At 46.6% G+C, this 26,687-nt stretch overlaps 1 protein-coding gene and 1 long non-coding RNA gene across 8 annotated transcripts; one reads left to right on the forward strand and one right to left on the reverse strand.

Moving 5' to 3' along the window:
- Positions 1-47: 47 nt before the first annotated feature.
- Positions 48-22,642, reverse strand: LOC142880867 (ATP-dependent 6-phosphofructokinase, platelet type-like). Of its 6 annotated transcripts, XM_076014834.1 has the most exons (23): positions 22,412-22,642; positions 19,935-20,008; positions 19,061-19,138; positions 18,680-18,869; positions 18,063-18,228; positions 17,934-17,978; positions 17,733-17,841; positions 17,467-17,562; positions 17,090-17,185; positions 16,281-16,373; positions 15,230-15,355; positions 14,200-14,264; positions 14,013-14,082; positions 11,561-11,707; positions 10,600-10,670; positions 10,384-10,471; positions 7,299-7,451; positions 6,192-6,356; positions 5,559-5,620; positions 4,368-4,479; positions 3,339-3,438; positions 2,172-2,277; positions 48-901 (listed from the first exon to the last, which is right to left on the reverse strand). In XM_076014834.1, exons 1-23 carry the CDS (start codon positions 22,503-22,505, stop codon positions 745-747), a joined length of 2,463 nt encoding a protein of 820 aa, XP_075870949.1. In that variant the 5' UTR covers positions 22,506-22,642; the 3' UTR covers positions 48-744. The 6 variants fall into 6 exon arrangements, with proteins under 6 accessions (XP_075870949.1, XP_075870950.1, XP_075870952.1 ...); XM_076014835.1 differs by lacking the exon at positions 17,467-17,562; XM_076014837.1 differs by lacking the exon at positions 17,090-17,185.
- Positions 11,591-26,687, forward strand: LOC142880868 (uncharacterized). Of its 2 annotated transcripts, none has more exons than XR_012925485.1 (5): positions 11,591-11,728; positions 24,275-24,376; positions 24,489-25,702; positions 25,768-25,880; positions 26,096-26,687. It is a non-coding gene; the product is annotated as an uncharacterized LOC142880868 (long non-coding RNA). The 2 variants fall into 2 exon arrangements; XR_012925484.1 differs by lacking the exon at positions 11,591-11,728 and adding an exon at positions 23,393-23,595 and having other exon boundaries at positions 26,096-26,686.

The raw sequence follows: 26,687 nt of genomic DNA on the forward strand, positions 1-26,687 counted from the left end.
ACAAAAAAAAAAAAAAAAAAAACATTCAAAATAAATCCAATCACACCTTTCACATGATCAGGTCTGACTTTTATTCTCTGCGGGAAACATTAGTCGGTTACACATCTAATTGGTCGGTGCATGGCGACAGACAGACAGCTACTTGGTACAGCAGTGCCTACACTTAATAGTAACAATATATATCCGTGTTGAACAGGCAAAAATAAAACAATGTCAAAAAAAAAAGATAAATATTAGTTTCAGTGTCGACCACCAGCAGTAGGGGGCACTACGTTGCGTCAGTCTGACATAAATACGTGAGGAACCTGGCACCGGTTCTAGGCAGATACACATGCTGGTTTCTTTTACAGCCGACGCAGGGAGTCTAATCTGTCCGTGTGTGCAGCTCCGGGCTGCAGAGCACTGCCCAAGCAAGAGCAGACAGAGAAAGTGCAAATTTCTTTAAAAACAAAACTGAAAAAAAAGAAGAAGAAGAAAAAAAAAAAAAAGACAACATCGACGCTAAAAACACTGAGTTGCGGATTTGCGACAGGACAGCTGTGTGCTTCACGTGTGCGTGAGGTGGTAGTGGCAGGGGACACTGCGAGAGGCTTGGTTAGGCTCCGTCGTCGCCGAGGGAATGCAAAGAGGAACGGACAGGAAATCAACGGGAGACACTGACGTCGTTACTGGCGCTCTGGGCCTCTTCATGCCCTCGCGAAGCTTCTCAGTCTTGCTCACACGCAGGCGGGCGGGGCCAAAGCCTCACATGGCGACCGAGGCGTCCGACTCTTTGGGTCGGATGTGCACCACGTGCTCCAGCTGCCCGGAGTCGGACACGTCGAAGCTGGTCTTGTACTTGGCCAGGATCTTCATCAGGGGACGCAGCTTGAGCCACCACTGCTCCTTGGGGATCCTGTGGCTGCAGAGGCAAATCAATGTCAGAAATGAGCACTGCAGACCAAGGACTCCATTCATTGGCCGTCTTCAGATCTTTGCTACATCATTGTAAGACACATAAAATGAAGAATCCAAAACTCTGCAGTCTTTCGTCAATATGTTTGGAAAGGGACTCGATAATTATTAATACTAATACATCATTTGCTGAATAAGGCAAAGAAATAATATATATAATATCTGGGCAGTTGGACCTGGAGGATGTGGACAGATTTGTTCCAAAACAAGATGTTAATATAGTGATTTTTAGTAGTGTAATATAATGGGGCATTTTCAAAGTATCTTTTCTTTGACATTTCCAGCTTTGGGACGCAACCGACAATCCCTTGTTGCTTGCTTTCCTGTCGTGATTGGTAGTTTCCTGTCAAACCTCCCTCTCGCCCTCTCTAGAATTACACATCCCAACATGTATTTAAAGTTTGCCTGTGTAATATTTGGAGATTTTCAAGAAGAAAACGCATACATTACGTGGTTTACAGCGTCTTTCACTCTCCCTCCCCCTCCCGAGCTTGTCGGTGAGCTACAGCGGCCTGCACAACCAGACCTAGATACGGTGTCTACCTTCTTCTTCGTTGGTTTATTTGAGGACACGCGCGCTCACCCTAAATACAAAATGTGCTGCCAGGCTGTTGGATTGTCCACACCAGGCTTCCTTAGAAATATGGCGGTGCAAAATGGCAGCTGCCTGGGAGCAAGACCGCTGATCTGTGAATATTCTTTTATACATATGAGGACCGTACATATGAGGGTAGGAAAACCAAATTACTTTTATAATGCAGCGATTATAGGGTTACCCGAGTTTCTCCTGTTCTTCCTCCCCAACCTGCACTTCAGTGCCTCATTAATTTTTTTGTTGTTGTCCAAGACGGGTCTCGCGAAAGGCTACCGTTGCGGCAGAAGTTTCTCTAATAACTTCTCGAGTGCTGACCCTGGCTGCTCTGCGAGTGTAAATGTTAATCACATGCAGTTTCTGGCTGCTCTCCGCTAATTTGAGCTTGCGAGAGAGGGGGCGGGCGGATATAAAAAAAAAAAAAAAAGTCAAATGTCAACTTTTGCTGCAGTACATCCTGCCTGTTGTCTCCGGATAAATTTGCCAATACCGCGTTACAGCTCTAAATAAGGTCACACTGTGAGGTTCTCTCAAGGGTTTACGCCCATACAAAACTAACATGGTCAAATGCAAAGTGATGAGCCGATGTTTCTGTAGTTTAAAAAAACTTTTCGCAGTCACGTACACAAAGTCCGTCTCGTCTTTGAGTTGCACGACGGGCTGGAAGACAAGGGCCCTGCGGCGCATCCCCAGCAGACAGCAGGAGTCCTCGCTGTTGGCAAACACCCGGCCTGCGGGCGAAAGAGACACCAAAGCGTCAAAGGAGGAGGCTGCCGTTAGCTTGGCTGACTTTTTTTTTTGCGGGACATGCAAGCGGTGCGGAAGGTGCCGTTTCGGCTGTGAGCAGCAGCAGAGGAGGATTCTGATGGTGATTGTGGTGGTTTTCGATCGGAAAAAACAACTAATGTGAAGATTTGAAAACGGCGGGAGGCGGCGCAGCGCTTGGAACCAGACAAAAGCTACAAAAGCCACATGAAGTGCAACAGACACTGTGAAGGGGAGAAGCAAAGAAAAAAACATGTATGTGAGGATGATGAATTGTGCCCATGGTTGGACACAATGGGGGTTTCTGCACAAGTGTAGTGTGGATCGAGGAAGTGGCAAAAGAGGTTCAAAATAAACAAAAACAGACAAACATTGAACTAATGGTCATGGAGCCAGCGTGAAATAAATGAAATAAAAATTTACCTTCATCTTATGTCATCCACGCATATAGGAAATAGACACAAAAATAACTCAAAGTTATTATAGAGGTCCCATATTATTGGTATATATTCTCTGAGAAAAAATATCTTTTAGAGTTTTTCTTTAATTTTGTTCTGAACTAATTTGTTGTGTATATGCGAGCTACAATTCAGCTTTTTGTGTTTGTCAGTTTGGTTGGCTTGGTTTTCTGAGCCTTTTCCAAGGTTCCAAGCTATTGTTGATGATCTGTCTTAAAAAAAAAAAATAATAATCTAAAAATGGCAATTAGAAAATAGTACAGATTAGTCAGTCGAGACATATGTATCCTTCCCTTTGCTACCTTGACTGTAAAAAAAAAAATAACAAAAAGCATAGCTTTAGCTTTGTCTGACCTTCTATGTGTCAATAATGTGGGACCTTAATCTTAAAATTTAAACCTCTTTACTCTGAAAATTTAATCAAGATTTTCCATTTAAGAGTCGGCTAAATGCGTCCGCCTTGAGTGACTCCATGACACCATGACTTCACATCACTGCAGTGGGGCCTGGGTCTCATCTATAGCACAGGTCACTTCACTGGCTCTCTGTTCCCGAACACTGCAACGCACCTTGTCTGAAGGTCTCGCTCAGCTTCTTGGTGACCCACTGCATGGCCTTGGCAGAGATCTTGGTCCCGAAGTTGCGGTCAAATGGAGATGGAGCTCCACCCTTTCAAATTAATCGACAAGAGAGTCACAGGATTATTTTTATTTTTATTTTTTTTATAAAACAAATGTTCAATTTGCATTCATTTCACGTTGATTTAAAACGTTGCCCTATTCCTGCTCAGCATTTTCTGAATAATAACCAATCTTCTTTAAAGACCAAACTTAACATTATCAACATTTTATGTGTAATATTTAGAGATTTATTTTAGGAAGCAACAGCGACATCCAGTGGTTACACTTTAGATTGCAGCGCTCTTTCACTGACGTCCCCCTTTTGGGGACTCTGCACCTTCCCTCTCCTGAGGTTGCCAGTGAACTACGTTGGCCTTCGAGCTCAAACCTGGATACCTCGTCTATTTTCTTCTTCGTTGTTTTATTTGAAGACACAAGCCTTCACCCTAAATGCCAAACGCGCTGTCAGGCAGCTGGATTGGCCACACCAGGCTTCCTTAGAAATATGGCAGAGCAAGATGGCAAATAACTGGGAGCAAAACTCTTTCTTCGGGCAAGAATACCCAATTACTTTTATTGTACTGTGAGTAAACACCTTTATTTATATATTTATGGGCTGTATGTTAAGCTTTTACTGATATAAAAATCATAAATTAAGCCCAATTTTACACACTAGGCTTTTGTTTTGTTTAAACCACTTTATTAATACTAATTATTATGCTTGCAACACGCCCAGACCAACTTCCATTGGGGAATCGTCAAAGCTCTGTTTGATCCCAATTTTAGCAGCGCTACTCTCCAGACGTTGCCGAGCCCAAGTACAACAAAGCCCGTCAACGTTGGCAGGGTGATCTTTTTATAGAACGCTCCGTCTGTCTGTGTGCCGCCGTGTCAGGGTGCGCGTGTGCACCAAAAATTACCGTACGGCTTTGTGCTACAGTCTCGGTACGCTGGTGCTCGGCGCGCGCGGCCGCCTACCTGCTGCATGTGTCCCAGCACGTTCTTCCTGGAGTCAAACACTCCTTTGCCCTCCTCGGAGTACAACTGGTAGATGAAGTCCGTCGTGTAGTTGTCGTTGCAGTTCTCGTTCCTGCACGCACAATCGCAAATTGCACCACGAATTAGAATCACAAAGTGAGGAAAGAATTTGATGAGGTTGTTTGAGAAGCATGCTGTTTTTACTAAGGCGATTTTTTTTTTTTTGTTTAATTCGGAGTATCTTGACTAAGACAGGTGTCACAATCGTTTTTTTTTTTTTGTCCTTCCTGTTTTATTTTGATAGTCTCGTCTCCTTGTATTTTTCTCTGCTTTACATCCTGCCTCTGTTTTCACGCCTTTTTTGTCGCCCCCTGATTTTGTCACCTGTGTATTGTTGTCAGTCCTGCCCTTGATTGTTTGCACCTGCGTTCCCCCGCTTCCTTTTTGTATAAATAGTCCTTGTCTGCCTTTGTCAGGTTTTTGTCACTACCATCAGATTGGAGAGACCAACTCAAACTGGTGCTGTTTTGCTTCTATTTGCCATTTATCTGCTGTTGCTTATTGAAAAAAAAATAAATAAAAATACTGGTACACATTAGTACATTAAACGAAAGTTGAGTTTTTGTAAAAACATTCACTGTGGAGGGTTTACAAAAGTTCACATTCTAGTGTCCTAAAACTCTGCTTCATGTGAACTCCATCTTGCATGTGTGCGGCTCCAAGCTCTCAAACTAGTTTGAGGGAACCCCTCCACACACACACACACACACACACACACACACACACACACACACACACACACACACACACTTTGCAACAAATCAGACCCAGCTGACGGGGAAACGGAGAGACACATGCGCGACTGAGTGTTTCCTCCTGCTCAGCTGCTGCCCGCGTGGAAAGCCGCCAATAAAGCTACGTGCTGAGTTGGCAGCTTCTCTCCTCTGACATCACATTTAAATGGCACCAGATGACACGGGGCCCTGCAAGACTGTCAGCCACCGGGACTGATGACATCAGCACTGGGTGCGTTTACTACACAGGCCGCGCTTCGTAATCGAACGCAGATGTCTGGAAGTGCGGGGTCACGCTGCAGCAGCAGCAGCAGCAGCTGTTTCCCTCACCACTGTCCGAGTCAAAGCGCATGTCGGCCTCAGCCGCGATTGGTGATTCATGCACCTCTCATGTTACCTGAGGACGAGCCCTCTCTGGATGCTGGTCTTCATTTTCTCCGTCAAATGTTCAACATTGCTCTGTGGGAGGAAATGGTAACAGTGAGTTATGTGGACCGGAGCTCGAAGGCATGACTGCCCCCTGGTGGACAAGGAAAAACATGGCATGTTTTAGGGTCCCATATGATGCCCACTGACAGAACTTCAGATTTAGATTTTTAGAAAGATTGAGTGATGTGGAAAAAAAAAACCAACATATTTAGCACTCTGTTTACACACTCCTGCAAAAATGCTCCAGGTATATTTGATTTTCCTGACATAACTGATGCTGCTTTGTTGGAACTTTCACTTGTGGAGCTGGAAAATGAAACAACTCACTGGAGGTGTTGTCGGTAATCAAGGAGAGGTATCAGTGCCCTCTGTGACATCACAAAAGGTTGACTACCACCATTGTTCAGCAGACCTTCGAAATTCAAAATACATCTGTATACATTTCTAGGAAGCTATTCGTATATACATGTATTTAAAAAAAAGAAATACATATAAATTAGGGCTGTCAGTCAATTAAAATTTCTAATTGCGATGAATTGCATTTGTGTCCTCAGGTAACTTGCGATTAATCGCAAATTGTGGTTTACAAGTGGCGTTTAACCTGCAGGTCTCTGATGTCAAACGGCTCCTCGTAGATGTAGGCAGCGTCCGCTCCAGCGGCCAATCCGGCCACGGTTGCCAGGTAGCCGCAGTAGCCGCCCATCGTCTCAATGATGAACACGCGCCTCTTGGTTCCGCTGGCCGACTGCTTGATGCGGTCACAAGTCTGACACAAGCGAGGAAGCCCGTCAGTGTCAATGCACGCACGCACGCGGGTGCGCAAACCGCACACGTCAACATATACGTCGAGCCAACAAATGATTTTAGGTCACGCGATGCTTTGAAAAGATCGACAACTGTTGTCAAGACCAGCATGCCTGCTCACAACCTGCACAAAATGTCAACATGCAACGCAGGCACGTTAAGGCCAGAGTGCTGCCCCCCTGTGGGGATGCTAGAGTCCTGCATTGGGGAGTGTGTAAAATGTCAAAAGGTACACACTCAGCTATGCTAATAAATACGTGAAACTTTAGTTTTGGGAAACAATTGACATGCTGTAACAGATGGAGGGGGGTTTAAATGTACCCTCTATAAAAATCTAGGGATTCTAAAAGGGACAAATTAGCAGGAGAAAGTAGTTTAACTCGACGAAAGGTCTATCCAAACCTCTATTTCTGCAAAACCCTGACACTTTGGTTTTAGAGTGCAGACTCAGAGCGTCCATAATTTAACGTCACCTGCTGACGTGAAATACCTGGGTGCATATTTAGAGTTCCAGACTCTTGACGAAGTTATTCATCAGAAAGTCGTGCATACAGAAACTTCCTGTGCGACACTTCATCTCACATCTGCTCCTGGAGCCTGACGGATTTCTGTGTTGCAATTCATGTTACATTAATACGCACTAGTAATTAATATACACTAGTAAACAGTAATTTGGTTTCTGTTCTTTGATTTGTACTTTAAAAATGATGGATTAAGGTCAGGATCGGGTTACCATGACCATCATAATCGATTAACACATAACAGATATGACTCCAAACCAAAGGAACATACACTTCTACTACTTCTACTACGTCTGCACTTCTACAACTGCAAAGGAATTACCAAAGACACTTATACTCTGATAATACATTGAGTCAGTCTGACAGCTGTTGCACAGCCTTACCTCCACAATGGCATTGAGGGCAGTGTCTGCCCCGATACTCAGGTCAGTCCCGGGCACATTGTTACTGATGGTGGCAGGCAGCATACACATTGGGATGCAAAACTCCTCATAGGTAGCGCGAGCCTCATACAGCTGTAGCAGACTCTCAAACGCCTGAAGCGGCAACAGGAGACGCGGCGTCAGGGCGAAAAAAGAGCAAAGCCGGGTCGCTGCCGTGCGCGGGCGTGAGGAGCCCGCCGTTTTTTTTCTAGCTCGGTCCGTTGTGATAGCGACCAGCGGCTTCCCTCTTGGCAAGAGGAGGAGCGGGAGGGAGATGGAGCGGAGTGGTCAGGGGTTGGAGGGGAGCAACGAATGAGATGAAAAATGAAGAGATGTTGCGCCCAAGGAAAAGAAGCGGAGGGTGGTGAGTAGCTCTGTGAGCTTTAGCGGCCTGGTGCGTAGGGCCGGGTACCCCAACTTCTAGCAAAAATCCCAAAAATTAATCATCTTTCCGTGCCAAATTACAATGTTGAAGAAAATATCGGAATTTGACCATAGTTTGGCACCTGCTAACCAATAATCGGCGGTTGGCTTTCACATTATAGAGGAGTGAACCACACTTTGGTTTACAGATTCAGAGTGAAAATTAGCATCACGCCAAAGAAGTCTAAAATGTGGCTCGACTTCATTAAGTCGGATCAAAATACAGCAAAATGCAATATTTTGTGCCAAGGACGTAGCGGAAAAGGATGAAATCCAAACAATCTTGATTTTTTTTTTTTTTTTGGGGGGGGGATCCTGATTTGAATCCCAAGTGAAATGGAAACGTTTTGTTGTTTTTCAGATTGTTTTGTGGAATCCCCCCAAAAAAGGATCATTCTGGAACCGGTTATCGAAACCAAGGTAATTCAAAATTGGGAAACATTTTGAATGGTACCCAGCCCTACTGATTGCGACCAAATGACCAAAGCAGGCAGGAGGAGCAAATACGCACGCGGCGTAAAACTTTAACTCTTTGCGGTTGCTGCAACTCATGCAATTTGCAAAGCTGCGCGCCTCAGTTAATGAGAACAGGGAGAAGGCGCAGGCAGAGCAGACAAACGCGTGCACCCCACAGCAGCATTCCTGCATGATGCCCCCCCCCCCAACTTACCTGATTGGGGAAAAGGTGTGAGCTAAAGTGTTTGCTTTCTCTTAATGTCACAATCTCTATGTTCAGAGGTTGGGCGTGATATCCGAAAGGGGGTCTCGATTTTAATTTCTAAAAAAAATATCTTTGTACATCAGACCTCATCAGATTTCAATGTGGAACAGAATCACACCTTTGGTTCTTCTCAAGGTAGTTCTAACCTTGCAGATTTCAACTCTTGTTACAGAAGTTAGTATAAATGCTACAAATGCAGCTTGTTTAGCATAAGTGGGGGGGGGGGGCTTTTTACCTGCCTCTATGGAAAATATTACTGCCGCTGAGCAGACTGGAAAATAGTTGAGCAGCTCACCTGTCGCTATTGTCGCTGCTCACACCAATAGAAAGCCCGGAGCTGCAGCCACTTGCTCAAACTAGCAGACTGAACAGATACGACCCTAAAAGTTGCATTTGGAAGATTTGACCTCCACCCACAAGGATACAAGATTAAAAAAAATCTAAATGATTTAGAAAATGCCACGGTCGTCATGTTGTTTTAGTGTTTCCCGTTTTATTTTGATAGTCTCGTCTTCCCCTTGTGTTTTCTGTACTGTACTTCCCTTTTCTGTTTTTCCTCGCCTTTTTTTTTGCTGCCCAGTGATTACATCAGCTGTGCCTCGTTATCAGCCCTGCCCTTGATTGTTCTCACCTGTGTTCCTCTGCCACTCTTGTATAAATAGTCCTCGTCTCCCTTTGACTGCCTTCGGTCGCTGGTTGGTTTTCTACGTCTCATCTCTGGGTCTTGTTGTATGATGGTCAAGTCCAGGTCAGTGGTTTGTTGCGGTTCTTCGAATATCACTTTAAGTCTAATCAGTTTTAGTTTTCTACCCTTAAGGACACTTTCTGTTTCATTTTTCATTACTAAATAATGAATCCAATCCTACGTGACAAAAAAAGAAATTGTATATATCCAACAGTCTGAAATCTGAGACTCACGACACCCCTATTCTGCTTGTGTGCGCGCGCATGTGTGTGTGTCATTGTTCATCATTTCCACCTAACGTGTCCCTGAGGTCAGACCCTCCCCGGCCCGGGGGCCCCGGCGCCATCACTTACAGTAGTGATGGCGTTCAGAGCCGTGTCAGCGCCGATGCTGAGGTCTGAGCCCGGCACATTGTTGGAGACAGTGGCGGGGACCATGACCATGGGCACACAGAGCTCGTCGCGTTTGCCGCGCGCCGCTTGCAATTCCAGCAGCGACAGGAAGGCCTGCAGGGCAGAGCCAAGTGATTTTTTTTTTTAGTGTGTGTGTGTGTGTGTGTGTGTGTGTGTGTGTGTGTGTGTGTGTGTGTGTGTGTGTGTGTGTGTGTGTGTGTGTGTGTGTGTGTGTGTGTGTGTGTGTGTGTGTGTGTGTGTGTGTGTGTGTGTGTGTGTGTGAGGTGGGGGGGGAGTCGCAAAAGGAGGAAGGAGAAACAAGTGCCAAGAGAAAGAGCCCTGGGTTCTATCACAGCAGACGGCAGTGAAACGGGCAGGTCTCGCTCCACGCAGATACATTGAATACATTACTGTCACATTCAAATACATCAATAAGCAAAAACTGTCACAGAAAAAATAAAGATGGTTAACAACAAAAAACATTTGTAAAACACTTAAGTCTTAAAGGTCACATATTTTAGCTTGGTGGTCCTTGTCAAGAAAGACAATTACAATGTCAATGGTTCGACCAAAGGCCCTTTTTTTTTTTTTTTTTTTCCTATTTTAAAGGATAAAAGCAAATGTGATTTGAAGGAAAGGCTGACGTAATTCTACTGAAGCCGCTTGACATTCACTTAGAACATATAAGTCAAAAACTGGATGTTTTTGCATGCACGCATGTGTGTGTGTATGTGGGTGTGGTCTTTGCGTTTGTAGCTGTTTTTTGATTTGCTGATGAATTAGCGTTAACTCCTCGCCGGCACGACTTCGTTTGTAGCCACGTACCTCAAATCCACCGACAATCAGCAGGGCGTTTATGTTGTGCGTCCTCATCTGGTCGGCGATTTTCTCGACGTACTTCGCGGGGAGTGTTCTGAAAAGCACGAGCGGGCGAAATTGCACTCTTTCGTTGGCCTCGGAACAACTGTAAACATCGGGATCAGGCCCGCAATTTGTAGGATGAGCGTTTTTGTTGTCGAGGATCACAGGTCAAAAAGTTACCTCTTGGTTCCCAGCAGCGATCCGCCCTGGCCCGTCCATCCCCCTACATCGGCCCATTTAATCTCCTTAATCTGAGGACAACAGCGACACATTGAAACGTTAACGGACAGCAAGATGACAACTTGCAGTAGAGCTCTGGATAAATTCTGTTTTTTTTTTTTTAATATTCCCGAAATTTCCCTCACTTTGTCCAAAACTGTGCACATTTAGTTCAGTAGAAAGGCATTCTTGCACTCTGTTAATACATACTTTGCTATCTTGGTGGTGTAATATCCAAACGACTTTCCATAAAAAAGTAGCTTCCTGCACCAAACTGCAGCAATCCCTTGATTCCAATTGGTTTAATCTTCTTAAGAGTCGGTTGGCACGGCCCCTGTTTCAGCTGACCCAGGGTGCACGCGGGGTGTTTCACTTCACAGCACGCTCGTGAGGATCAATGGTCAAAGTGCTTGTGAAGGAAAATCGAATGAACGGCGACGGTGTTCAGAATGAAATTTAAGCCTCCGTGTCAGTGGAAAGTGAAAGGGGAGCGGACACGTGAGAAAAGTCAGACCAGTTTCGCAGCTTTTGAGGCAGGCACAAACAAAGGGTTAGAATCCAGTTCCACACAAAACAAGCCTCTCGCAGGGAGTCACATGGAACAGGGTGTAACTTACTGGCATTTCACTCAGGAAAAGAAATGAAAGCTTTAAGGGAGCAAAAGCTTAGATTCCAAAATCCAGGTAAGTAAATGCTAGCGTGCACTAGCCTATAATGTCTTGACGTACGCGTGTCAAGATTTGAAGTCGCTGTTGATTGGCTTTGAAAAAAAAAAAAAAAAAAACAGGGACGTGAGCTAAAGACACTGGCAAACTTTTGTTTTATGTCGGAGTGAAAATTAGCGTCACGCCAAAGATTCTAAACTCCGGCTTCGCTTCGTTCAGTTGGATTAAAATGAAGCAGAACGTAACAGCGGCCCAACCTGTCCTTTGTAGAAGCCCTCGAAGCCGTCGCTGACGGCGAACATCTTGTGGCCCTCGGAGATGCCCACCCTGACGGCCGAGCGCACGGCCGCGTTCATGCCTGCCGCGGGGGCGCCCACGTTCAGGACGGCCACGTTGAAGTTGCTCTGAGGACGGTGATGGAGGGGGTAAATATAACAGGAAACGCGGATGCATCTCACCAAAATTTGAAGATCTAGTTTATTTCAGTCATTCCATTCAAAAAGTGCAATTCATATATTATATGGATTCATGACACACAGAGTGAAACATTTCATACCTTTTTTTTTAAATTATTTTAATTGTGATGATTATGGCTTACAGCTATAATTCAGTATCTCAGAAAATTAGAGGATTGTGAAAAAGTAGAAAATTGTCGTGTTATAATCAGCTAATTAACTCAAAACCCCTGCAAAGCCTTTAAATGCTCTTGTCATTCTGGCTCAGTAGGCTACCCACGTGTGTTTGTTTTTTTGTTGTGTGTACCGTGAGGCAGTAGCTACGTTTCAGTTACCCCTAGAATTGCGCAAACATAAATATCGCAATTAAAAAAACTGCCAATGGAAACGCCTACATTTCAAAAAATCTCTCAAATATCACTTACAAAGTTTTGACGCTCCCATGACGTGGTTTTTCAGATGTATCGATATAGAGGAATATCGCAAAAGTGTCATGGAAACACTTTTTTTTTTTCGCATTTCAGCGTCACCGGATGTGACGACGGAACACGTTTCAAACAAGCCCAGAAATATCTGCCTGGCGCTAGCTGCGCTAAATATGCTCCGTGCACTAGTTACCACGGCATTATGCTAGCGTGGGGGTTCCCAGCTAACCCTCCTCAGTCGGCGACGAGAGAATGTAGCAGATTTCATCCGCGGGCCCCGGCCGCACTCGCTATCGCAGTTCTAGGGGGCGCCTCTCCGCCTGACAAGTGTGAGCCGCTGGCTTTAGAAGCTCCTGGTGGGGTTGAAAAAGTCATCTCCCAGCAGGAAGGAGGTGGAGAGGTGGGGGGGGGCGGCAGGTGCCGTCTGATGCAGTCAGTGCACGGCAGAGCGACGCTGAGCCACCTGCGGCCCGCTGCGGCCACTTAGCGGCTGCACGGAAACCGGAGGCGAGAGTTGGAGCTGTTGTCGTGATTAATTACGAGTCTGCGACCGTAATTAGACAACAAGGTCATTTACAGCCAGCGGCTGGAGTCACGAGTGTTGACGGGAAGCCGATAATAGCTTTATCATGCTGATGATTGATCTTGTATACATTGCAGAAAAAGTTTATACATAAACTGTGGTGGAAAAAGGTTTTTCGCCCTTGAGCTTCCCGTCATTAAATATTTGTTAGGGAATCGATTTGCTTCTCAAAAGGTTTGGCTGCTTCAGCGGCACACAACAACAAACGGAAATTAATTTGTCGTTTACGGACACTAGCCGCGTTGCCGTTACAATTTATCGCAAAACAAAAGCGATATTTCTCAAATTTCGACAAGGCACAATTGCGATTTGCAGGTGTTGCCATTGAACGGTGCGAAGCGCACAAGCTGCAATTCTATTACATTAGCGTTTGTTTTTTTCATTTGTTTGCTGTCACGAATGGTTGTTAGATTTTTCTCTTTGATTATGTGTAAAAAAAAAAAGAATCCGTCTCCTCCTCCGTCCACACAACGCACCATTTTCACTTGAAGTGAACAGGTCACGTGACCACGTACGTTACGTCCGCTGACGCGTAAATGCGCAAAAAAGTGTTTCCATGGCACTTTTGCGATACGCCTCTATAGTGATACGTCTGAAAACCCACCTCACAAGAACGTCAAAGCTTTTTAGCGATATCTGAGAGGTTTTTTGAAGTTTAGGTGTTTTTCCATTACCACTTTTTTTATCGCGATATTTAGGTTTTGCGCAATTCTAGAGTGTAATGGAAACGCGGCTACATACAGTAGTGGGGAAAAAAAACAACTTTCCAGACGCACTTAAAATTTTACTCAATCTCAATTATTGTTATTAAATATTTGCAAGATTTTTGGGGGGAATATTTCAAAAGGACACAAAGCAATTGTTTTGTTGTTTAGTGTTAATGAGACCAAATGAGAAAACTTGACTATTTCTTAGTTCTTGTACTCTGGGATGCGTCACAAGTGACGTCATGCTGCTTAAACATCCAGTTCTGAGCAGGGGGGCGGAACAGTGCACGTGCAGCATGCATGCAAAGTGCACTTGGAGACTAAAGACTGATTATCGGCGCAATACAGTACATTGCAAATGCACGAGGTGTCCAAAAACATTTGGTGTTTGTCAGCGGTGCCTGCTGGACGCAGAGAGCCCACTGGGTGATTGTGGAGTTTTGGATTTGCTGTTGAGGTCACAGAATATCCCCACTCATAGGTCACTTGTGTGAGGACATGAACAACAAAAAAAAAAACAAAGTGGTGAACTGACTCACATGCGGAAGTTCAGATTCCGGTTTCCGATGTGCCAGCAGTTTGTATGTCTTCAGATTGTTCTCAAAGCTCCTGGAAGCAGGGGGGAAAAAAGAAGACGCATCAGAATATTTTAACTACTGACTCGTACTAAGCAGTAAACGTCGCTCTGAGATCATTACTGTACTCGGCGGTCAGGTGCGGTCATACCTGCCCCGAAGCTTCACCGCATCCTCAAAGCGCTTCTCGTCCATGGCCTTCTGGACTTGCTGCGTCTGAGAACAGAAGAGCGGAACAGGAACATTGACTTCCTGTTTCAGGAAGCAAAGGCTCGGAGCTCTCAGTCTAATCGGGCTGAGATGATAAAATACCGAAAAGGCATTCAGACGGCGCTCTTTGACGCGTCTATTGTGAGGAGGAGAAGAAGAAGTGTTGAATGTGATCCTGGAGGAGCTTTGTTGTTGGAAACGAAACAAAAAACACGCCGCGTCCGGCCCAGCTCTGTTGTGACCTGCAACAGCGACGCTTATGCTCTGTTTCCATGAAAATTACACATTGCACGGCTTGCCAACTTGCTCCACAAGATTATTATAATCGCAGCCTTGCCTCAGATGAGCTCTGCTGGCCAGCGCCCTCTTCAGGTAGCTCGAGCTACTTGTTACTCGGAGTGACTCCATCTTTTTTTGCAGTGTATCCTGCTCCTGCTTTCGTACAAGGAGTTAAAGGTCTAGTCTGTAGAATTTTGAAGGAAGCCAGCCTGACTTTTCCTATCTAGGCCACTCACTGTCAGTCAGGCTTTCTTAAATAATGCAAGTTGGCAGCTAGCTCTCTGTATGTTCTTATATATCGTTAGCCTAATAGTATAGTTGCCTAAGTCATATTGAATGTTTTCGGAAAACAAGAAAAAACACTTTTTTTTTAGCAAGCACATTGGTAAAGTAAGGAAGATATCACAATTTGGCCAAAAAAAATGACTTAGGCTCACGATATATGAGAATTGTTCAAAGGGTAGGAAAACCAAATTACTTTTATTGTACTGCGAGTATACACTTTTATTAATATATTTATGGGCAGTATATTCAACTTTTTGCAATATAAAAATCATGAATGAAGCCAAATATGACACACCGGACCTTTAAGTGTGTGTGTGTGTGTGTGTGTGTGTGTGTGTGTGTGTGTGTGTGTGTGTGTGTGTGTGTGTGTGTGTGTGTGTGTTCGGGCCGCTGGCTTGGATGCCTACCATCTCCACGCACTCCATCAGCGGCAGACGCACCGACTGGTTGCCGCATAGAGAGACCACGCAAGCCGGCGTGTTGGCGGTGGTCTCCAGCAGGGCCAGGACCGCCTCCACGCCCATGCGACTGGCCTGCGTGAGAGTGCAAACACAGGACACAACGCGGTCAGATCCCGTTCATCCCCCCCCCGCCTCGGGTAGGAAGTCGCGCACGCTGTGCCCACGTAACGTGCGGCGTCACATGCTGCGGGCCATTAAATCTGATAATGTGCTTAACCCAGAACCGGAGGACCCTTCTTCCTCAGTCACAGAAAGGATTAAAGAGGACATGCTGTGGGCAGCTGGAAAATTCCTGTTAGCGAGGGCGCCGGGCAGGAGCGCAAATGTCTGCAGGTTCGACAGCTCCCTGCTAAAACTAATGCTGTGGAATGTGGACATATTTTCAAAGGGGACCAAAAAAAAAAAAAAAAAAACGAGTTTAAAACAAGGTCGTCAGACAGGGGGCTGTTTTGCATGCATTAGCATAACTTTTTTTTATGTGTATATTTTCTCAGTTCGGGTGACTTCAGTGACAGTAGCTGCGTTTCCACTGCAGTTTATCGCAAAATAAAAGCGATATTTCTAAAAAATTCCGACAAAGCACCATTGCCATTTGCGGGCGTTTCCATTGGATGGTGTGGACGGCATTATTCGTAACTCTCGTGAAATCTCGTCCCGCAAGAATTCTCTTCATTCCTGCTGGACGTAACTCTCGTAAAATCACGTGCACGCGCAGCACGTGGGTAAAGGTCGGCGACTGCTCTGAAGTAAAATGCATCGGGGCGACTGATTCTTCACATAGTAACACATGAGGTGTCCCAAAACTTTTTTCCCCACCCCTTTACATACAAAGCATCGGTCGTGCAAAATGTGGAATATTTAAATTATGAAGTAAAAAAACAACAACTGGGAAGCAAGTTAGCCAAATGCAGTTCAGTTCTCTTAACGAGCGTTTAATCACTCAGACAAGTTTCAAACGGCAAAACAGTGAATCAATGTGAAGGAAGTGCGAACCTACCAGGATGCGGTCAAACGCCGACGGGGTCCCTCCCCTCTGCACGTGACCCAGGATCGTCACCCGCGTGTCGAAACCCAGGCGCTGGACGACGAGCTGGCAGGGACGACGGTGCACGGGAGTTAGCGTACGTAACTAGCGGTTGCTTGCTACAACTTAGCACCGCGAGCGCGGCGTTATCTAACGATGCCGACGACGTGAACGCGCATAATACACACACACACGCACGCACAGGTTGACGGGACACGTCACGCACTGAAACACAGAAGAGAAGAGGAGGGGAAAGCACAAGCAAGCCATTCAAGTTCTTCAGTCATGTTAGCTCTTAGCTTGTGGCCGGAAAAAAAAAAACACCACAGAAAAGACCAAACCAGGATAGGCTAAAGAATAAAATTAATATTAAAAAAAAAATAATAACCGAGGTGGGCAAAAAAAAAAAAAAAGTGGCGTCTCCACACAAGGATCAGTTAGTGCAGGGTTGTGGATGCACTCTTACTTACTTCCCCCAGAGAAGATTTTTACCACACGTTGGAGGTAAGGCGGCTACAAAGACGCGGCATTTGCTGCTTGCTTGCGGAGCGGTGTTTTGCTCGGAGCGTGCCAGGAAAAGGAGCAGAACGCCGTGAGAAGCCGTCTTACCGAAAAACAAAGAGAGCGTGTGCGTCTGGCAGAGCGCTCCAGGAAACACAGTGACAGTCAGAGTCGGAGCCGCACACTGGGGCAGCGGTGCAGTGGTCAAACAGTGGTCGGGTGGCGGGGAGGGGGGTAGGTGGGAGGTGCCGTCTGGACACACAGGCGCTTTCCGTACTTACATCCTTGATATACTCAGTGGTTATGGTCTTGTTGTTAATATCGATCGCCCCCTCGGCTACAATTATGATATTCAGCCTTTTCATCCCCGCTCGGTTCTACAGGGGTTGGGGGGGTTGAGGTTGGTGGAGAGAAAACATGACAGAAAAACTGAGACTTTGGCTGCAAAGTGGTCTTTCAGAAGCATGGCAGCCCGACCAGGACGGACTCCTTCGTGGTGAAAGGTTGTGGAGTTTTTGTTTGTTTTTTTTTTTCTAATCTGATCGGGTCGGACGGCTGCTATCTCCTGCCCAGCTTTTCGGGTCGATCCCCATCCATCCGTCGGCTCTCCATGCTTCCGGCTTCCCCCTCTCTCCGGCACGGACACGTGGATACTCACTTCCTTGACAAAACTAGAGGTTATCGGCTTCCCGTGCCTGTCAATGGCTCCCTCTGCAACTATGATTATGTTCAGCCTCGTGCCCCTCGAGCGGGTCTGAGCGGCGCGACAGAGAGACACACAGTGAGACACGCTGGATTTCAAAGCAACACTGCGAGTTCCTTCCTAGTTGGAAAACCTGACAAATGCAATGGGATATTTCTTTTCTTTTTAAATAACCAAGAGGAGACTGGTGAATCCTGGACGGTGGCACGACGTGGGTTTACCGCAGAGAGCTTCTGACACATCTTGTCCTCCCAGCCGTCCTCCGGGGGCATCTCGGGGATCAGCACCCAGTCGGCGCCGCAGGCCAAGGCGCTCACCAAGGCCAGGTAGCTGCGGGTTGACACGGGCAGATGTGCTACCGAGGCCGCGGCTGGCAAATCCCCTCGCGTCGTACGGCAGAAATCAAACGGAGGCACTCTCACCCGCAGTGTCTGCCCATGACCTCCAGGACGAATGTTCTCTGGTGACTGGAAGACCCGGGATCAGAAAGTCGACGTTAGCATTTCGCAGCGCAAACCTGCCTCCCGTTAACCTCGAGCGGGCCCCGTCACCTCTGTGCGGTGGTCATGATGGCGTCGACCACCTCGATGATCCGGTGCAGCGCCGAGTCCGTGCCGATGGTCATGTCCGTCCCGCAGAAGTCGTTGTCGATGGAGCCCACCATCCCCACGATGTGTAGGGCCGAGTACTTCTGCACGGCGTCGGCCTCAATCAGGCCTGAGGAGGAGGAAGAGGGGGACAAGAAGTCCAGGGTTAAACCTGCTGCAGCCAAGACGGGCTCTTCTTCTCGGCTTGTTGTCAAAACACGACATGGGCAGAAAACCGCAGAGCTCGGGGGAATGAAAACCTGAGATACTCCTTGCCCGTGTATTCTAGAGTGTACGGCTACGCAATATGATGGCAGGGCACAACTCAGTTTAAAGGTAAAGCGTGTATTATTTGGAGATTTTCAAAAGAAACGGCGACGTCGAGTGGTCTCGTTTTAGATAGCAGCGCCTTTCACTCCCCCTCCCCCTCCTGAGCTTGCCAGTGAACTACAGCGGCTCCCATGCAGAAAGTAAAACCCAGGGTAACTTGACATTAGTCCAAATACTGAGGGAAAAAAAAATCCAAATAACAAAAAACTCGTAAAGACGTAAAGAGGAGGGTCGAGTTCGGCCGGAGATACCTTGGTCCACCAGCTCCCCCAGCAGCCCGCTCCACTCCTCCCTGAAGAGGTTGGCCCCCGTCAGGCTGCCGTCTCCGCCAATCACGCACAGGTTGGTGATGCCGCGCAGCACCAGGTTGTGCGCTGCCTTCAGGCGTCCCTCGTGGGTGCGGAACTCTTTACAGCGGGCGCTGCCAATCACTGTCCCGCCCTGGCCATGACAAGTGGGGCAGACACCATTATTTTATTTTATTTCTTTTTTTTTACACTGTGTGTGTGTGTGTCCTTTTGTTATATCAAGGACAATTTCACAAGAGTAAACACAAACCAGCTGGTGCAGACCTCTCTCTGTTCCACACAAATGTTAAGCCCGACATGCAACATCCTCTTCATCTCACTCACCACTTGCAGCATGCTGGAGACACTTTCCCACGTGGCCTCTCTGATGTTGTCTCCCCCGTCCACCATACCCTGATATCCCTAATGAATAAATGACAGGCAGCTTTATGTTACAAGAGTGCAGTTGTTTCCCCCGAAACCCGGGTCGCTAAGCAGTTCCTCGATCACGCTGAAGTTATGCATGAATTCCTCTTTGCTGTTTCACTATGACGAGGTAAAACAATGCCCTCTGTTGTGCAATTTTGAAGTTTGTGCCGTCGCTGATACCTCTTTTTAGCTAGTGGTCCAAGCCAGGTGTCTTTTGTATCTTCCGATTTTTTTATTTTAGGTCCAACAAAGCATAATTTTAAAAAAGCAGGAATTGCAGCATTGCAGGAAGCTGTAAAGAGTTTTTTGTTTTGTTTTGTTTTTTGATAATTGTATCAAAAAGAGTATTGTCAACTACCTGCATGAATAGGAGTTCCAAATGGGGAATGTACAGCTTTAATAATAATCGTATGTAATAATCGTGTAATAACACTCTTATTACTTCTAACTTCCTCAAGCTTGGAAAAGGAGGATGGAATCTTTGTTGAAGAGCAAGCTGGAAGCATAATTTGGGATTATTTGACGGCTGTGATGGTGATTTCAGTCAAGGAGCTGGCGTGCAACAGAGCGTGCCCGGAAAACAACAGCTCATCTAAAATCTGTTATGTGAGCCGTTCTTGTCGCTGTACGAACCCACCTGAATTATCACCACAATGCGGCAAAATGCAGCCGTACCCCCTTTCTGAAAAGCACGCGCGGCCGTGAATAATTCCTAATATTGCCCGAGCCAATAAGTCTTGGATCTGTTTCGTTGATGGGCACGGCGGTGAAATGAGAGAAAGTGGCTCACCTCATGAATAAAATAAACTTTAGCTCCCACATAGGAGCCCATTCGAACCACGGCGCGCACAGCAGCATTCATACCTGGAGAAAAAGAGGGACATAATGACATTTGCAGTTGGAAACAATCCCGCGGTGAGCAAGCCTGACGTGTTTCGACCTCAGCGAGGTTCATTTGTCGATTCGATATTCTCGTTTGTAACTTGGCCGCCGCGTGAGACGGGGCAAGTTGAGGTGAAATTCAGGGCCGCTTCTTTTTTGTTTACACTACTTCTATCTTCCTGCCGGCCTGCCTTCCTGTCTCTCCGTCCGTCCAAAAACCCTCCCGCTGCAGCACTTTTGCCATTTTTGGTCAACAAGGACTCCCAGCTCCTCCTGCAGCCTCCCAGTTGCTGCAGAGAGCTCGCTAACCAGTGAGCAACGCTTCCCCCGCGACTCAGGCGGCAGGTCGGCTCGCACATTTCGGAGACCAGCTGTATTGGATGATGATAAAGAAGAAGAAGAAGAAGAAGTGAGGAAGATATAATGGATGATGTGGCAGGTTATATAAACAGGAGAAGGGGGCCGGCTTTTCCTTCCTCCGGTGGGCAGCGCACGCTGTTACTAAGCAACTCGGATCCAAATAATCATACATAGCTGCCTGGAGTGACCAATGTACACTGTGGTCTGTGCAACAAAAAACAAACAAACTTTATTATTGTTTTTCTGAATGGCCACAGAGCCGAGACAGCAACTATCATGAGCAAGAGAAAAGTGGCTGTTGGCCACACCATACAGGGTGCCAGCCCATACAGCGGAGGTTACATAACCACATGCAAATGAGCAGCCTTTAGTTTTCAGGGGGTGGGGGAGGGGGGCAGGAGTGGTTTATCGGCTGAGGAGCCCTCGGAGTGACACGGAGTGTTGCTAAGAAACACAGAGAGCAACAAACACACAAAAGCCAAATTTGATGCAGCTTTTCTTCTCTTATTTTCTGCTCTGTTCGAGTATTCAAATCACTTTGTATGGCCGCCGCCGTATTTTGGGAGTCTCCGTACGTCTCCTCCTATGGAGTGAGCAGCCGGCCACACACCGGTGCCATACAATGTCCTCTGACGCTGACATTCATCTCCTGTCATGCATACCGTGGTCCTATTGGTCCCCCCCCACCCCACCCCACCCCACTCCACCCCGGGGCCAGCAGCTCCCTGTGTCTGTGTGGTTACATTCGTTCCAAACCTCACCACCAATTGATTTATCACTGTTGCACAAATTAGACGGTAATTAAATAGAAGCGGAAATTGTGGCAACGTCAAAACACAACATTGACGTGTACTTTTCTTCTTCTTTTTTTTTTTTTTGTAAGTGGGAGGCTGTGCCATTCTGTGCAGAATGCTTCTGTAACTTCAAACATACCGTGACATTCTTTTTTTTACTTTGAACTTTCTCAAGCTCGGAAAAGAAGGATGGAATCTTTGTTTGAATTTGGAATGGAGCCTTATAAAAATCCATGACAGAGCTGCAGCCCATGATGGCAGGATACATGTTCTCTTACAGCCCAAGCGCACTTCAAATGTCTCTACTTATACTTTTTTTGGTAATTGCAACAACAACAACAACAACAACAACAACAAAAAAGTTCAATTTCAATTTATTCCAAGGCTTTTCAAGCACACTCGTCTGCTCAAGTCCACTTCCCCGATTTACGCTCAGGATAATTCACACTCTGACGCAACCCGTGTGAAAGATGCAAAGCTGCGGGCATCGTGGCTTGGACCCGCCGGTCCAATCAAAACCGCGGGCGGCCGTCACATGGTCGGGGGTTTCCTCCGTGACGCATTGGGGCCGAGTGGAAGAGAGACGCAGCGGGGAGATGTACGCATGTATGCCGCTCATCACGTACACAGAACGCTCTCTCCAAGCCATCTCTCACTCAACTCGATGCGACCGCTGACCGCAGCGGACCGCAGGATGCTGTGGGGTTGGTTGGGACGACGTCTTTTAAGAAAAAAATAAAAAAATAAATAAAATGCTGTTTTGGCTCCACCTGCCCTCTGCTATTTATTCTGCGGGACCGCAAGTTGCTGATGCCGCTTCACACCGACGTAATAAAGTGAGAATCCCCCCCACCCCCTGAACAGTCGCAGAAGCGTCGAACCCTGAAGCGGTGAAGTCGCCTCGGCATCGCCGTGGTAAACATAGCGCACGGCACAGTTGATGCCACGGCGAGCCGGAAATGTGGCGTTAGCACGTTAGCCCACGTCAATGTCCCTGTAACCTCACTGTCCTCTCGCCGAGCTGCTGCTGCTGCTGCTGCTGCGTAGCTGTTGGCTGGGGGGGGGGGAAACAATGGCACTTCCCATTTAACGACAACCTCGGCGCGCCTGTTCTCCGAGACTGACTGACTGACTGACTGACAGACTGACGCTTAGGTTGCGGGGGGAGGGAAAGAGGGGTAACTCGCCGCTTTGCTTTGCTTTTTTTTCTTTCTTTTTTTTTTTTTTTTACCTTGAGCATCCCCTCCGCTCGTCAGCACCGCGATGGCTTTGCCCGCTCCCGACAGGTTCTCGAAAAATATCTTCTTGCTGTCCGGCTGCGCCATTTTCACAGCGTTAAAGGTTACAGGAAATGGCAACAGACGGGGCCTCGCAGCGGCGGGGAACTGTGCCGAAAGGACTTGAAGGACAGCGGCCGGTCGTCCTCTCTTCTCCTGTCTGCTGCTGCTGCTGCGCGCGGCCGCAACGCTTCCCCTTGTCGCCCCGTTCTGCTGCAGCTTATTCGTCCATTTGCATAGACTGACCTTGAGGGGGCGTGACTGACAAGGATGTGAGCCAACGGAACACGGATGGGAGAGAGCTTTGCGCGGCGCGCGAGCCAATGGAAAGGCGGGGGGGGAACCGTCAATGGGCGGAGTCGAGCTTGAGAAGGATGCCAATGAAATTCCTCCGAGCTATTGGCGTGCGATTTCCCGTTGTTTGAATGGAGCCGTAGCGTAGATGATTTTCGTCTTACCACTGAGCCGTTGATATTTGTAATTTGTATTGGGTCTTTATTGATCAGCAAAACGGTCAAACGTGATGTGATTAAACGAACAGATCACATGTAGGATACCATACCAAGGCACGTTATATCTAATAACAGGAGAGAACAGCAAAGTCAGCAGACACTCGATTTCCGCTTGCTCTGTGTACACTAGGTATTACGGTAATTTATCTACGTCTATCTGTATCTAACTATATATATGTACACATGTGTGTGTACGTACGTGAATACATGTTTGATTGATTGATTGATTGATTGATACATATGCATTTTATCGTCATATTCTTCAGCAGTAACGCGAGCTGAGCACCTGCTCTAACCTCTCGTGCTTGACACCTGTTGCTTCGACTCGCAGGAGCGAGGACGTCGATGGGGCTCCAGACGGAGAAGAAACGCGTTGATTCAGTGTCGAGCCACGGAGCTGAATGCTGTTTGTGGACCAGACGGGAGAAAACGTCTTGTTAGGATGGATGGAGGCGCATTGATTTCCACTTGTTGATCGTTGCCATGGGGACTCGCAGTCTCTGCGTTCCATTGTTTTGGGCTTTGTTTGCGCCGTTGTGGCGCATGCGCTTCACTTGACGTGAACATACTTGCCACAGTTGATTGGACGAGTTCAAATCAGCTGTGCTGGGACCGGATACTCGGAGGTTTTTGGGTGTTTTTTTTTTTGTTTTTTTTTTAACTTTATTGAAAATCTGAAAAAATACAAACTCTCAAAGAGGATAAAGAACACAGATAAAATAAATGCAATATAAAGATAAATGGAGATACCTGGAGTTTGCCCTGCTCAGGGTCATTAAACTCAGAGTTTGAGTCGACAGAGTTTGGGAGAAGCACACTTGGCAGCAGGTGAAGATGAAATATAAAAACATTGTTCAAATAGGTACGAGCTTAGCATAATCTCAAAGGGATGCCTCACTTTGATCATGTTTTACATTGTAAAATGTTATGTGGTTTTATCACCGACATAATGCCGTTTTCACACACACACATGCGTCTTCTCTTCTATATCATCTGCTACTCCTATGATATATTTTAGTAATGTAATAACTAAGCCTATTTTAACTAACACCGACTTCTACTCGGCCAACAGAAAGAAGGCAGGTGCCCATAGAACGCGTGGCGGACCTGCACCACCACCTCTTAACAGACGCAGAGGCCCTAAGCCAGAATTTTAGGAAGGCCAGTGGCTGAGCTCACCTGCCATTACACAAGTGCCTTTAAAGAATGTAATATGCCGAGGCCTAGATATCATTTTTAAAGCCTATTCGCACAAATATATATTTTTTTCCTTTCATAACTTTTACTTTTTACGTGTCCCAGCAGATTGTGTTGGTGCTACCTGCCTGGTGAAGCCAAGACGAAAAACACAAGGGGAACTCTGTCTGCCGCCTTTATACTGAGGGAGATTACGAAAGGCCCATCGAGGTAACGTCTTGATATGTTGCCGACAGTTCTCTTCCTTCTTGCCAGTCAGGTGGAACGTATGGTAACATTGAGCCAGTGCTGAAGTATTAACACACTGTCATATTTTTAACAGGGCGTGGCTGGGAAGCAGCAGGAGGGGTCCCTCAACTTCACATATCGACGCAGTGAGATGGACTGAGAGGGCGTGGCTTTAATAAAGATGATGACGATGGCCAATCACACGCCTGCGATTCTCCACTGATTGCCTGTAAAGACAAGTGACCTCCAAACCGTCCACATGTGCTTGATTTCTAACTTCCTGTCTTGTGAAACATCTGGACCGCCTTCAAGAAGTTGTCTCTTTTTTTTTTTTTTTTTTTCTGAGGGGAAATCTCGGTGCTAATTTATTTGATGTCAGGTGGCAGCGGGACACTGAACACATACCTGTGCACTGTTTTTTTTTGTTTTGTTTTGTTTTGTTATTTTTACTACCGTGGCTCAGCAGCACTGATGCAGGTCACTGGCCCAGAGGAGATGTGGTGGGTGGAGCCCAGGCGAAAGATTGGAGGTGTCAGAACGACCTCAGCCGGTCCTCAGCCGTCTCCCCCTTAAAGCGAAGGGGGCTGCAGGTTTTCCCGCTGACGCCAGCCTCATCTGCTTTTTAATGTGCAATGAATTAAAGTTTGGATTTGCTGGTGTTGCGTCACCTTTTGTCTGCTTTCCTGGGCCAGTTTGGATGCCGTAAAAGTCCAATTACTATTGATTTATATAATTAAAATATGAACTGGAGATCTTTAACGTGGACACGACCAGAGTCACAGAGCTTGAACTGCAGTCGAGTGTGTGACTGAATTTTATTCACTAAGATGATGGAACTAATGTGGTGAATTTTCAGTGACTTAAACAATCAGTTTAATAGAGGTCAACTGGACAGGTGAGGAAATAAAGAAAACAGTATTCCATTTTATGTGATGGGTGACTGGAAATAAATACAATCAAATAGTTCGACAAACGCACCCCTTTCCCGCTTAGCAGTTGAGTTGGTTCGGTCCACAGAGCGGCTCGCTGCCTGCAGTCTTCCACGCCGGTAGATGGCAGGTGACCCTCATCAGCTTAATTAGACGCACCTGTCTCCTCAGTCACCCTGGCCTTTAAAAGACTGAAGTGATGCCTCGGTCAAGCTGTTGTTCAACAATGGCGTGTTCAACTAGATGGAACAGGAGAACCAGCGCCCATCTGCCTACTTGGCTAGCACCGTGCAACCTACACTATACACACCTGTAGTGTCTGGCTAGCACCGAGCTGTGGAGCTACCTATCGACCTGGATGGCGAGTCCGGATTCAGAGGTAAGACGCTAAAGAACACCTGGTCTGTTTTTGTTTCATTTATGTAACAGTTTTGTGTGTTTCAGTGATGGTTGCTGTTCCGTGTTGTGACGCCACCGGTTCACTCGGAGCCTCTGTGTCAGCGTGGAGCCAAAATGGCTGCCGGCGTCTGTTGGCTCCGAAAGTTACGAGGACTCTGGTAAGGTTTTAACAGTTAATGTGACGTTTAACAGGGAGTGTGCCGTGTTGGTCTAATGCAGAGTCTGGCTTGGTGCGAAAGCGACCTGGCTCGAGCATAACATTTATCGGTAACTTCTTTTTAAAAAAAAAAAATTTATTACAGTTTTCATGTTTTCTACGTTACAAGTTTTATCCCTATTTTTCCTCTAAAGAATTGTGTCATTCCTTCTGCAGGTTCTGACGATGAGAACACCTGTGGCTAGTTAGGCTGGAAACGAACTAGTCAACACAGGTGTCGGCAATGATGGTAATTGATGGGAACCTGGCCTTCTTCCCGGAAGTGAAGCTGAAATGCTGGTCCCTGGACCTGTGAAAGCGTTCTTGGGGAGTATTTTTATTTTTGAATGTTTGAGTTTTTTTGCTCATGTCTGATTGCTGCACTGAAATCAAAACCATCCAACTTACTTTTAAAGCGCTAATTTGCATCCTGTAGTATTTTGCACATAAATGAGTGACGGCCACCCATTGGCGCGTGTGTGCCTGTATGTCAGCAGGTATCGCAGTGGGCGTGGTTTACTGTGATTGGGGAGCACCTGGCCAGTCTCCCCAAGACCTATAAAGCCGGCAGTCATCACTCGGCCGCCCTCTCTCCAGCATCTGACAGACCTGCACCGCCATATGTTTTTGTTAATCTTTTATTTTGGGGCTTAGGCCTAGCTAATTTCATTTTGCACTCTTCAACACTTGCATGCATCACACTAACATTTGCAAACAGCAGACACACTGACAAAGCCATAATACACATCCCATTTAGTTATTGTGATTT

Source organism: Nelusetta ayraudi, unplaced genomic scaffold (genome assembly GCF_046127955.1).
Source record: "Nelusetta ayraudi isolate G7.1 ecotype Tasmania unplaced genomic scaffold, CSIRO-AGI_Nayr_v1 ptg000174l, whole genome shotgun sequence".
Lineage (NCBI taxonomy): Eukaryota > Metazoa > Chordata > Actinopteri > Tetraodontiformes > Monacanthidae > Nelusetta > Nelusetta ayraudi.